Source organism: Alligator mississippiensis, chromosome 1 (genome assembly GCF_030867095.1).
Source record: "Alligator mississippiensis isolate rAllMis1 chromosome 1, rAllMis1, whole genome shotgun sequence".
NCBI lineage: Eukaryota > Metazoa > Chordata > Crocodylia > Alligatoridae > Alligator > Alligator mississippiensis.
Genome location: NC_081824.1, coordinates 411,960,989 through 411,973,990, shown reverse-complemented (window position 1 = coordinate 411,973,990; position 13,002 = coordinate 411,960,989). Strand labels below are relative to the sequence as shown.

Here is a 13,002-nt window from a genome sequence, read left to right as displayed (position 1 = left end):
CACTGCAAACTGGTTGTCTGTAACTGCAGGATAAAGATGGCAAGATACTGCGCTGAATTATTTACAGTGGTAGTGTTAAATTTGGCTTTAATATCTCACTTTGGTCTAGTGGAGGTGTTCAATACTATTAACATCAAATTCAAAAGAGTTGCAGAGAGTAAGAAGGGCAAAGTCAGAGACTGAGATTAGGGGGCTAGCTGTTAGGGCTGTGCAAAATTTCGCCGGGTGTTTCGTTTTGAAGCTGTTTTGATGTGTTTCAAGCTCAAAACAGTGGAATGAAAACAAAATAAAAAGCTTTGAAACAAAGGCCCTTGAAACATTTCAAAATGTTCTGATTTTCAAAGCCAGGCTTGCTTGGCTTCAGCACTGGTCCTAGCCAGCAGCAGCAGCCTGCTGTCATTCCATGTGCAGATCCGGGGCCCTGCGCCCCCCGAGAGGAGTCCCAGGGGTGCGGGCCCCCATATCTGTGCACAGGATGACAGGAGGCTGCCATCACTGCCTGGGGCCAGTGGCAGCAGCAGTCTTCCTGACTGAGTGTAGGCTGTGCCCAGGGCGCGGGCGGGTTCCAGGAAGCAGTGGTGGCCTCCTGTTATCCTGTGCCCAGATCTGGGGTCCTGCACCCCCAGGAGGAGTCCAGCACATCCCTGCAGCCCTCCCAGGGATGCAAGCCCCCACATCTGCATGTGGGATGACAGGAGGCTGCCACTGTTGGCAAGTGATATGAGTTCTCCTTTCAACTGTTTGAGATGCAGTTTTCCAGCAACCTCTGCACCTATCTCCTTGAAACTTGGCAGGTTTCCTGGCTGCAGAAGGGGCTACCATCCCTGCAATTTTCATCTTAATCAGGCAAGAAATTACAGTGATTTAGGCATTTTCATGATTCCCCATTATAGCCTGTGAGTGAACAGTTTCAATGAAACGGAACAGTGCTTCGAAACGAAACAAAACATTGTCCCTTTGAAACACTGAAATGGAAATCAAATCAAAACGGTGCTGTTTCGCACAGCCCTATTAGCTATTGGTCAGGAAAAATGTTTCTTTTTTGTTGAGTCGTATGAGTGGAAGTATTACATTATGGAACAAAGAGAGGTGATCAGGTTTGCCTACCGCAGCGATTGTACTAGACCTTGGCGTTTTAGTTCCAGCTAGCTCAGTGTGAACGATGGATGTATATGCGCTGATCGGAACTCAGAACAGTACTACCTAGCTTTTTATATTACTCCTTACATCATTAGATCTAAAAGCCCTTCCTAAAGGGGGTCATTGCCCACTTTTAATCTATCAGGATACTAAATCACAGAGATTAAGTGACTTGCCCAGCAGACCAGTGGAAAAACCAAGAATAGGACCTGTCTTCAGAATCACAGTCCTGTATTCTGAGTAAGCAGCACCACTTCTTGGAGAGAAGATCAAAAAAGCTCAGCCATGCTGAATGGGAAGAAAGTAACAACCAGTGTGACACATTTATTAGACTGTGGAGTAGTCTCTTATTGGAAGTAGTAAAAACTGGTGAGCTCTAAAACTAGACTAGACAAAGGTATTTCATACATACTGTAGGTTGCAATCCTCTCCAGAAGGGAGATGAGGTAAATGATGGATTAGGGCTTTGAATCTTCTCCAGTTTTCCTAGTCAGAATAGACAAAGGTGAACTGGGCCACTTTTATAGAGTAAGGTGCCCAGTGTGTAGTGTGAAGATGGGGATGAGAGGGGTGAGAGCAGAAAGCAAGCTTGCTTAAGTTTTTCACTATGCTAGTCTTTGCTGAAACTCCTTGTGGCGTTTACCATCTTGATGCAAAAGAAGCTCTTGCAGACAAGTTCTTGGGTATCATTTAGGTATCATTGGTTTGCGGTGCCAATGCTTTTTGATCTCCCAAAGATCAGGCACTAACAACATTACACAGATTTTCTGAGTCTTCTGGGTAGGAGGATTTTGTCCTTAGTGGTGTTGTGTCATTGTCTCTGTTCCTCCATGCCCCCCATGCCTCCAAATAACTGTTTTAATACTCTCTCCCTTTTGTTAGTAACATATTCCAAAGCTTACTGAATGTTTTATGTGGAGAAATTGTTAAGCCAACCAGTGATACTTAATTAGACAATATTCGGTTTAAAATAGTTTTCTTCACCCATGCAGCCTTTTGAACCATTGCATCAGGTCCTGTAGTACTAGGGAAACATTTTGTTCTGTTTTGTCCTAAAGGAGAATGTATTCTTCAACGTAACAAAATGATTACTTCCCTCTCCTGCTTCTTACACAGTGCTGTAGAGCAGCGAGGGCCAACCTTTTTTGCAGGCATCCTGCAAATTTAGCCTGCATCATCCTTAAGCTCTACCCTTCCTTTGCCCAAATGCTGCTCTGCTTTTTGTTCCCTCCCTGCATATTCTGCCTCTGTACTTTTCTGCTTCTACCCTGTGCTCCCTGCCTTAGTGCTCTGCTTTCTGCTCCCTGCCCAATCCACCACTGTGCTATCCCTGGCCTAATCTGCTATGTGCCGCACACACAGGCTTCCTGTGGCATATGTGCCACAAGTTGGCAACCCCTGCTGTAGAGGATACCATGAATCATAACTGTCCTGTTTTTCAAGCATAAAGGCCTCCCTGCCCCTCCTTTTTTCTTTTCTTTCTTTTCATTTTTTTTTAATCAAACCATCTATTTTGCATTCAAAACTTGTGGATTTGGGGCTCCATATGGATTTTTAAGCTTGGGGCTTTCCCTGGAGACCTCAAGATGCATACAGGTGAGCAAATAATTACCTTGTGGCTAACACATAGTGGGAGGCAGAGGATCTGGCCTCCAAGTCTTGCCCTGTCACAGACTTTCTGTGACTGAGCCAGTCCTGTCATCTTGCACTTCTACTTCCCTGCCTATAAAATAGGGCAGTTATCTCCCTGGCCGAATTTCTGTAATGTTTAAAAAGTTCTTTTGCACTTGAGATTCATCCATCATCTGAAGATCCTAGAGTGTTATTAAAGCACACCACTTCAAAATGTAATATGCATACTAAAGTATACACGTACCCAACTCTTTAATTAAAAATCCTAGTAAATTTGCATGCCAGAAGTTAAGCCATATTGCACAGATTTATGTTGAAATCTTGAGACTACACCTTAAAACAAATAAAAAAGAGAATATATTAAATGCTTAACTATCTACATGTACAGTTAGGAGGGGAAAACAAATGCAAGCTATATGACTAATTAATGCTGAGATAATCTGAATTTTTTTGGTTCTCCTTTATCTTTTTGTTTTTAAATTCCTCATTCTCTTTTTAAAAAAAAAAAAGGTTTCAAGTGTCTTTTGGCTTGTTAAAGTTAGGAAGATGCTGACGTGTCTATTCTGATTGATTGTATAAGCTGAGTATTAACTGGCATTACCTTTCTTGTGCCCAGGAGAATGCACACTTCTTTGTTGCAGATATGATCATTGCATCTCTGGAAAAAATGAAGTGCATTATCTTCAGTCATCAGACAGAGTACTGGGGTGCAGATGAGACTGATGGATCAGTAGGCAGCTATCCAATGGATTTGGGGATGCCATCTTGCACCAGAGTACACCAATCTGATTCTTGTTCTTCAGACAGTGGTTATGAAGGCAAGAGATTTATTGTTAAATTATAATGTAACTCTTTCTGCCTACCTTTTAGTCTCTTATTACCAAAGAGGAGAGCACCTAAACAATTGTCACAGATGCCTCTCAAAAGCAGATTCCCTGCCCTCCTCTGTAATATCTGTATCAGCTGCCCAACAAACTGAGGGTATAGAGACATGAACGTTTGAAACCACTTTAAAAAGGCAGCAGCTGTTATGTTCCAGTTATCACATGTGGACAAGCTAGGAATGCAATAAAACTGCTGTGGTCGCTTTATTCTGTGAACTGTATCAGTAATATGATTCTGCAGATGATATCTGCCACTTCTAATATTCATGATATATTTTTCTCATTTGCGCCTCTGTTTATGGAGTATACATAGTGATCTGTGTGACTAGAAATTTCATCTCGCATTTTCATTTATAAAAAAAAAAAAAGATGAAGATTGAAAAATGTGTTACTGCAAGCAACTCTAGCATGTGTGTGAATTGATTCATCTTCATATATTCCTGTTTGCGTTAAGTGATAGTGAATCTCTTCATTTGCCTTTTAGTTTAATTGAGAGATTCAGATCAGTTTCTGTAGTCGGTTATGATGATTTTTTCCGTAATGTATTGTATATGCCCATGTAGCTTGAGGCAGGGTAACAAAGGCATCTGGTACTGTAGTGTCATTCTACAGTGCATGAATTTGTCCTGAGGGATATTGAAATATTGTGTAATGCACATGTAGGTGATGTAACTTCTTGGGAAAGTTAACAATGACATGTATGGGATGGGGAGAAGTACATTATCACCATAATGCCTAGAAGCCTCAACTAGCCCAGCCCATTTTGAGAGGGACATAGTAAATTATGGTCCCTGTTCCAAGTGCTTGTAATTTTAAAAGTGTATCGAATTTTGTGCATGTGAGAAGCAGGGAAGAACAGTAACAGAATATTACAAATACAGATATAAATACACTAATCCCACTGTAAATGATTTTTTTTTCCCTCTGAAGGTTGTGGTGTCCTGCAGGTCAACTCGTCTGTAAATCCAGCTCTGGACCGTGAACACCGTAAACATCATTGTGCTAGTGACTCAGATGATGAATTTGTAATTATTGGTAAGGCTGCCAGATAAAGCTTTTGCATTGGGCTAGATATTTCACTATCTTCAGATAGGTGCATTGATTCCTTTAGTACCACTGCCCCTTCCTCCAAAGCTGGGTGTTCCCTTAGGATGTATTTTTAGTACAAATTCACTTTTTTGATAAAAATGGCCTACGAATGGAAAAAGTTAAAGGCACTTTGCATGAGTATTTGAACTTACGCAAAACCTTGTACACAATAAGACCAGGACAGAATTTCCTTTCTACGCAGGCATAATTTTCAGTGATTGACCTGAAGAGTCCTTTGTGTATGTTTGTGCTGGGCAATACCTTATTACATCAGGTAAACTGTAAATACATACATATCGTGGAACAGCTCTCTATCTGTACACTGTGACAATGTGCTCTCTATCCGTTCAGTTTCCTGGTGTGTCACAGGCTTCAAGTTGTGACCTTGGGAAAGTCATTTATTCTCACTACCTCAGTTCCCCTTCTGCAAAATGTGAAGAAAGAGGGCATGGAGGCAGTGGTGATAAGGATGATCCTTTGTTCTTTATCATGTTTTTCATCTGAAGAAGTCAGAGATTTACAAAGAATGGTGTGTGTCACTAGTTCCATTTTACAGTTGAGGGGCTCTAATGCTTTGTGAGGATGAGTATGTTAATGATTGTGAGCTGGTTTGCATATGATGGATATAGATAGAATATGAGTGATATCAGCCCAACTGAAATAAGCTTTCATTTTTTTCCTTCTCTTCTGCAGAACTTGAAGACTTGGAAAATATTTCATCAGTCCCAGATGACCGGTACCCAGATGACCGGTAATTCTGTTTCTTGACATAAGTAGTCTGGTACTACTCTTTCCTGCCATATGCTGAACCAGCTTTCCAGTTGCTCTTATTTCCTTGGGTTGGGAAGCATATATTGCTCCTAAAGGGGCAGAGAAGAGGAGTGTTGTTGGACACCTGGTTCCTTCAGCTGATTTCTGGAAAAGGAGTTGGGCTCAGAATAAAGTCTGTCCAATATTTAATCCTTGCCAAGAAGGATCATAGCTATGGTACAAGAATCCTTTAGAACATAAGTATATCAAAGCAAGGTGGGAGGGGTGGGAAGAAAGAAATGTGGAAGGAATATTCAGGGATGCAGAGAATGCAGTAAACCCAAAATGGTGCTTTTTTTTCTTCACTTCCTCAATTTGCTTAATTTTCAGATCCTCTCTTGAATCGAGCTGCTGTTCTGCTGAAGTAACAGCACAGAAGCTTTACAGATCTTTCATGAAACGCTGGCTGCAGATAGAACCTGAAGTTCAGCTGTCTAGGTGCCTGGATACAACTGGACAAAAAGTAAGTCTATGAGCAGTGAACAGTGTGCCTTTTATTCAGCACACCAAACCCTCTCATTTTAGTGCAGCTGCTTTGCTGACCTGGCAAGAAGAAAGAAGCAAAGAATAACAAAAATGTGTTTAAGGCTTGTGGTTTGTTTTTTGGGTTGTTTTTTTTTTTAAGTTCTGGGACAATATCAGTCTTTACTGTGGTTATAAACTTTGAATCTATTTAAGGGGCTGCAGGACAGAGGAATTCCTGTGAGAGCAGAACATGCTTCAGGAGTTGCTTTTGAGCATGACTGTAGGGAATGACACTGAGGGGTAATTTTAGTTGTGGATGGTAATTTATACTAGAAATTGTGGAGTATTGGAAGTGACATTTCATTGCATAGTTTACAAAGTAGGTTGGCATCGGTTTGACTTGGACTGGAAGTTCAACGTCACCCTTAAGTGTGACTTTTTTTACCTTTCGATAGTTTGTGAATAGAGAAGATATTCCAAGGGCATTGGAGTCCAGTGTAAATCTGGCAGAAGAAATCAAGATCAAATCCCGATTAAGAGGAACTACAGACTGGGCTCCTCCTAGATCTCAAATTATATTTAATATTCACCCATCTGAAAAGTAAGTCTCAGATTTTGAATGTCTATCCTTGGATTGTCACTTTTGCTACAGTAATAACAGGGGCCAGATCAAGCCTGCTGAAGGCATGGAAAAGTATCCCATGACTTCCATTGGGCCTTGGACTGGGGCTTGTGTTCAGCCCCATATTTGGGAGCATGTGGTATGCAAGAGCATAAGACGTGTATCTTGTTTTGGGAAGGCAGAATGAAGAAAAGATTTTTTTTTCCAGGATTATGACTGAATGCAGGTCTCATGGAGCAGGGATAGTGTCACACATTCTTCCCTTGTAGCTAAAGCTTTAAACCTGTCACAATTGCTAGGGAACTGGCCAAAAGTGGCTAAGCAGTAGTTGTGACAGTTAAAGTTTAGAGGGGACTCCACTCCTACTGCATGCCCAGCATGGAGCCAGCCTCTGGCAGGCATTCTAGCATGCCCATGCCTCCATTATGGTATGGAAATAGCTTCCCAGCTTAAAACATGCATCCCAATTTTGGAGGGCTAATTTTGGGGGAGAGGGGAAGTGTGTGTGTGTGGTACCGCTGAAAAATATACTGTATTTATTTGCATATTTGATCAAAAGTCCCAGTAAGAATTATATTAGATATGCTGATACAGCAGTAACAGTACGTGTACTGTTGGGCAAATGGTGAATCATTTCATTTAAAGATATAGCACACCACTGAACTTTTAGAAGTACCAGTTTTTGATGTTAACTTGAATGTATCTTTGAAATTTTTATTTTTGAGGAAACCTGATTTCCTGCTATCTTAGAGTTTTTTTGTTTTCAGTAAAGAAAGAAAGGTGAGTTATTCAAGGGAACTATAAATCTAATTCCACTTAAAGTACTATCAAATGCTAATAGTAAACAAAGTGGAATGCACTGGTTTTTTTCATGTTAGTTATTCTATTAGCATGCTATCTGGTGTTTCTGGTAATTGCAAATGGTTATAAAATGTTCAGACAAATGTTATTTTTCTCCTCTCCTATCTCCACCCCCTTCCAATTTGATGTCTTTTTAAAAAGGAACAACAGAGAGTATCTGACTTGCATATAGCTTTCCCTGGTAACATACTTTGTGGACTATGCTTAGAGTTTAAATAGCACGTGGGGCTCTTGTTTACAATTTACCTTTCCACAGCTCCCTTTATTCTGAAGGAGGGTGCGTGTTTTGATTGACAGGGTAAGACTTGCAAGAAGGAAATACAGGTGTAGGTGGCTGACATGTTGGAGAATGTAGGGTTAGAACTACAGGGTTTTTTGGGGAAGGGAGAAATAATTCTTTGTTTCTTCATGTAGGAGAGAAGCTGTTGTAGCTGCTCAAAACTTTACTTGCGTTGGTTGTGGAACCCCAATAGAATGCAGTAAGTATATTAAAAAGTGTATGAGACGCATGCATGCATGCATATATATATATATATATATATATATATATATATATATATATGAACACACACACAGAGCGCCACACTGATTTGTTAGCCTAAATTTGTGTACCCATAGGATATTGCCAGGCTTGCAAAACCAATGCCTGACCTAGAAGGGAAAAGTTTAAATCTTGGGACATGCCTAGACAATACACAATTGAATTATATTCCTGCCTGAAACTGCTATAGGTGAAACCAGGTTTCCATCCCCATCTGCAATAAGTAGTGACTGTTGACAATAAGTGCTATTTATGATGCTACAAATAGCTTGACTTCTCTTTGTATAGAATTTCTAGAATCTGCCTTTAGGCAGTTTGTGAAAGTGGATGCACTTGTACATTACCATTATCTTCTTATATGGGAAATATTTCAAATGATTTTATGAATCTGGGTATATGGGCAGCATAGAATTTATCTTTCTGAATTGGCATGAAGAATTTGAACATTCAAGAGTACATAACCCAGTAAAATTAACTCTATACAAAGTGAGATTTACTTGCATTTGCTGGCACTGTTTTTGATATTTTTAATTTTTATGGGGAAGTAGCATCAATGCTTTCCATGAATTACATTTATCACATTGCTCTATCTTGTCTCAAGAGAATAACAAGGCCATATTTTCTTTTCCGCGTGTAATTCAGAATGCAAAACCCATCAGTTTAATTCTTCAAAAAATAATGCTTACCACCTTTTCCAAAAAGTCTTGCTTTCTGTAGATTTGAATTAGTTATTACTGGGTAGGCATGCTTTTAAGAGGCAGTACAACTCTTAAATAACAAACCATTCTTCTAAAGTTTGCTTTCATTGTTGACGTTTTACAGAATACATCAGGAGACTCCGCTATTGTGATTACCTAGGGAAGTATTTCTGTGACTGCTGCCATACTTATACACAATCTTCTATTCCTGCCCGAATACTAATGAAATGGGATTTCAAAAAGTACTATGTCTGTAACTTCTCCAAGTGTCTCCTCGACAGTATATGGCAGAATCCCTTTTTCAATGTGTCCTGTATCAACGAAACCCTTTATACAAAGGCAAAAGAACTGAACAGAGTCAGAGTAAGTACTTTAAAGTTGTGTGAATGTTGGCCTGGACACACTAAGATGGAAAAACAAGAAAGGTTTATTATTCCACAAAAGACTTTAGAATTGGTGCCCTTTCTGGGTGATCTGTACCATCTGTGTCTACCTTGTCCCATCACTGTTGCTGGGACCTAACACTTTCATTCACCTCAGACTGAGAGGTGGAGAAGTGGTTGTCTCCTTGCTTGTCCAGACATTGGGAACATCAGCCTCATTCCCCTGATCTTTAGAATAAGGCATCTCCTAATCTATGGATCTGGGATCTGAGTCCCTTTGAATAATTATCTGCACTGGACACCTGTTGCCAGGAGGCTTCAGCATTTGGTTGCAGGGCAGGGGAGGGAGGTGCAGCAGGGGTTAGAAAATCCCAGGCCCATTTAAAAATTGCATCCACCAGCTTTTGACAAGTTGCTTATAGAAGAAAGGGGAAAACCAAGTGAACAGAAAGGTGTAGCATTGCTCCCATGCAACCTTCCCTTTGCTCTGGAGAGTGGCACTTGCTTTTATGTAGTCCCTTATTCTGCAGCTTGATCCATGCAGCAATATGAAAAGTTACAACACTAGGGCCATATCTTGTATCATGCATTTGCAGTTGGTGAACAAAAATAGCCCACACATACTTGCCAACGGGATGGACTTTTGGTGCATTTGTACATCTAGTGACTAGATTCTAGTCTGTCTAACCAATTGTTGTGTGCACATTTCCTATCTTTAGGCTAAGACTAATGTACTGGTAAAATGTTGCAACTACTGTCAGCAGTTTAAACATTGCTGACAGACCATTTGGTCTTTCTGATTTCTAAATACATTAATGAGGCTACTTTTGCTTTTAATTTTAAATACTGTGTGTGTGTGTTTCGTGTTTTTAATTCTTCCCACATCCTTTAGGAAATACAAGAACAGCTTTTGCTTATGAAAAAGCTATTGAAGACCTGCAGGTTGGCTGAAAGGTATGGAGATTGTTTATACATTGCAAATGTTCCTAGAAGCGTTCTTGCGTGCAGTTTTTAAACTAGTTTTCTGTCTGATCATCAGAAATTCTGATGCCTTCCTTCTCTTGCTTTGTAAATGTCAAGTGATAATGTATTTTTAAGGTAGCTTTCTCTCTCGTTTTCCCTTCCCTCTGTAAAAGTCCTCTTGAAACTCGATTGATCAGACTTCATTAATGATTTTTAACGTCACTTTTTTTTAAATTTTCCTTTTAAGGAAAAGTAAGTGTCCTTACACAATATAAATCATTCGCACTTCTATGGCATCTACAACCAGTTACTTTTTTATGTTGCAAAATGATACCTCTTCCGTAGTTTATTTATTCAGTCTTCACTTAAAACACAAAACAGGCTGTAGAAAACTTGTAGCTCTGATTTACTTTTACTTGTCTCTAGGTGCTGTTACGGTAAGGAATGCTAGTGAGTGTACAGCAGTATGGGATGTTATTCCAACTGACTGCATGTTTTGTTTGATATGAACACGTTGACAATTACTAAACTAAACATTGCAGCCAAATGCTGGATAACATTTAATGCATAAATCGGATCCCCTTTTTACATGTGAAAGTTAGTTAGGAACTTCTGTATGTACCTTGATGTGGTAGACAGTGGTTTTCCTCAGTTAACTTTGTAAGTAGAGTTTAACATTTTATAGTGACCAGCATAAGACAAGAAACTTTTTGTGGTCATTTTAGTTTTGTTTGTTTGGTTGTTGTGTTTTGTTTTTTGGAAGACATCAAAGGCTTGTTTGTTGAACTGAAAAAATCCAATAAGACAGATCCTACTGCATTGTTATTGTTGGGTTTTTTTGTTTGTTTTGGGGGGCCAGGTTTGACAAAAGAAATATACAATCTTTCCTGCAAACTTATTTTTTGGGGGGAGGGAGGACTTAATGGAGGTTATGCTTTTATGTAATAACTCTGATACCTAAACAGTTAAAGAATAGACACCTTTTTTCCTTTAAGCCAGTTTTGTTCAAATTTGAGTTCAGAAGGTATTGTGAAGGTGGTGTTTTCATTATTTGTCACGTCACCAGAGAGCCTTCCAAGACATTTTGCAGCAGCAACAAGGGGAAAGACAAGGCTTTGTTGAACTTCTGTAGTTAAAAAGAAGCAGGAAAAAGAACTGTTGTTTTTGATACACAGGAAAAAAATCTCACAAAAAAGGGCACAAATATCGTTTTATGTAAAGGTTCATAGGCCCCCTTTTAAAAATAAATTCTTCCATGTGTATATCACTACCAGATTTATTTTCTCCCTTGGTGACTGTTGAAACAAGTAAGCAGGTCAACCTGTAAAACTTGCTTGAAATTTGTCCTTTTACAGTTTGACTTTTTTCATCTTCCTTAACCCTACAGGGCTCTGAAAGAATATGAACAGGTCCCCTGCCACCTGACAGAAGAGCTGCATCTGTTTTCAATGGATGATCTGGTGAAGGTCAAGCGAGGGCAACTGTTGCCTCTCCTAAGGGATATTCTAAAAAGCTCCACCTCTCATATAGAAAACTGTGAGGTAAGGAACTGTGCTATGTGCAGCCTTAAAAATGCGCACAATTGTCATGCTTCTTTTATATTAACCTTTTTATTAAATGCAACAAGTAATCTAGTCCTCAACTTTTCTAGCTCTGTCAAGCAAAAGGATTTATCTGTGAATTTTGTCAAAGATCAGATTTGCTCTTCCCATTTCAGATGGCCATATGTAAAAGATGTACTGGTATGTTTTTGACCTAAGCTTTTTCTTCTGGGGGGAGTGTGTGTGTAGGCACAGGAGATGGGGGTAGGGAAGGTTTCAAGCTCTGATTTGGCTAGGTGCTTAAATTTGTGGCTAATGCATAAGCATGTGGGTGGTCCCATTGACTTCAAACTGTCTTGTCTCTGTGAACTTTTATTCCAAACATGGGGACATATCTGAAAAGAACTTTTGGGAGAGTGAGTGTTCTCTTGGTGTGGATTTACCTTTATCCAGGGATTAAGGTTGATCCAGCAGTGTATTTGTTGTAACAGATCTTGCTAGACCCATTGAAAACCTTCCAGATGACTTCAGTGGGTATTGGACTGGCTAGTTTTAAAATATATTTGTACTCTACTGCCCTGGTCTTGCATTTTCATTCCTGCTTACATAAAAGACTATCCTTCAATAAATGCAGTTATTTAGTACTGTTTTTCTCATCTGGTTTGTAAACAGCTTGCAAAGCATGCTTCCACAAAGAGTGCTTCCAGTCTGAAAAGTGCCCCAAATGTCTGAGGATAGCTGCACGAAGGAGGCTGTCAGAAACTTCATCACCTGTGCCTTTCTGATATGGGATTACTGTGAAGATGCTGCAGGCTTCTGAAGAAGCTGGAAACAAATCCTTATGATGTTTGCCTTTAAGTTGGATAATGTTGTTCTAAACATTGCTACCATTTCAGTTGTGTGACTTCTTAAAAAAAAAAAAAAAAAAAAAGAGTAAGATTAATATTATTCTCATTAGGAGAGATAAGCATTAGTCTTTTAAATCGACCACATAAACTGTATTAATACCATTGCTAACATTTTTGCTGCTATGTGTTTTTCCTGTTTTTTTTCCTGTATTTAACATTTTTAATTTTATATTTCACATGTTTAGACCATTCTACTCTGTTACTTTTGCATACAATATATATAAATAGTAAACAGCGTTGGGAAATTGTCAATCTTATTAGATTTCTTTTATTATAAATAAGAAGTGATAAAATGTGAGCAACTTTCCCCTTCTTATATTGAAATGCTCTGGTAGAATGCCTTCAACTTACTATTTTTAGAAATATTACCCTGACATTTTTTTTCCAGTTTACATGCTTGCCAAGATTAAAAAAAAATAAATAAAAAAAATTCACTACTCTTATAATGCATGTAAGTGCGATTCT

General features: G+C 39.2%; 1 protein-coding gene across 2 annotated transcripts in view; it reads left to right on the top strand.

Moving 5' to 3' along the window:
• RUBCNL (rubicon like autophagy enhancer) overlaps nucleotides 1-12,789 on the top strand; it is a 35,496-nt gene extending 22,707 nt beyond the window's left edge. For both annotated transcript variants that reach the window (XM_014608402.3, XM_006267077.4), the window contains 11 exons: nucleotides 3,389-3,590; nucleotides 4,587-4,691; nucleotides 5,439-5,496; nucleotides 5,886-6,018; nucleotides 6,476-6,621; nucleotides 7,918-7,982; nucleotides 8,867-9,105; nucleotides 10,018-10,079; nucleotides 11,476-11,629; nucleotides 11,740-11,830; nucleotides 12,302-12,789. In XM_014608402.3, coding sequence (XP_014463888.2) covers nucleotides 3,389-3,590; nucleotides 4,587-4,691; nucleotides 5,439-5,496; nucleotides 5,886-6,018; nucleotides 6,476-6,621; nucleotides 7,918-7,982; nucleotides 8,867-9,105; nucleotides 10,018-10,079; nucleotides 11,476-11,629; nucleotides 11,740-11,830; nucleotides 12,302-12,414 — 1,368 coding nt within the window. In that variant the 3' untranslated portion in view covers nucleotides 12,415-12,789. The remainder of the gene's footprint in view (nucleotides 1-3,388; nucleotides 3,591-4,586; nucleotides 4,692-5,438; nucleotides 5,497-5,885; nucleotides 6,019-6,475; nucleotides 6,622-7,917; nucleotides 7,983-8,866; nucleotides 9,106-10,017; nucleotides 10,080-11,475; nucleotides 11,630-11,739; nucleotides 11,831-12,301) is intronic.
• The last annotated feature ends 213 nt before the right edge of the window (nucleotides 12,790-13,002 follow it).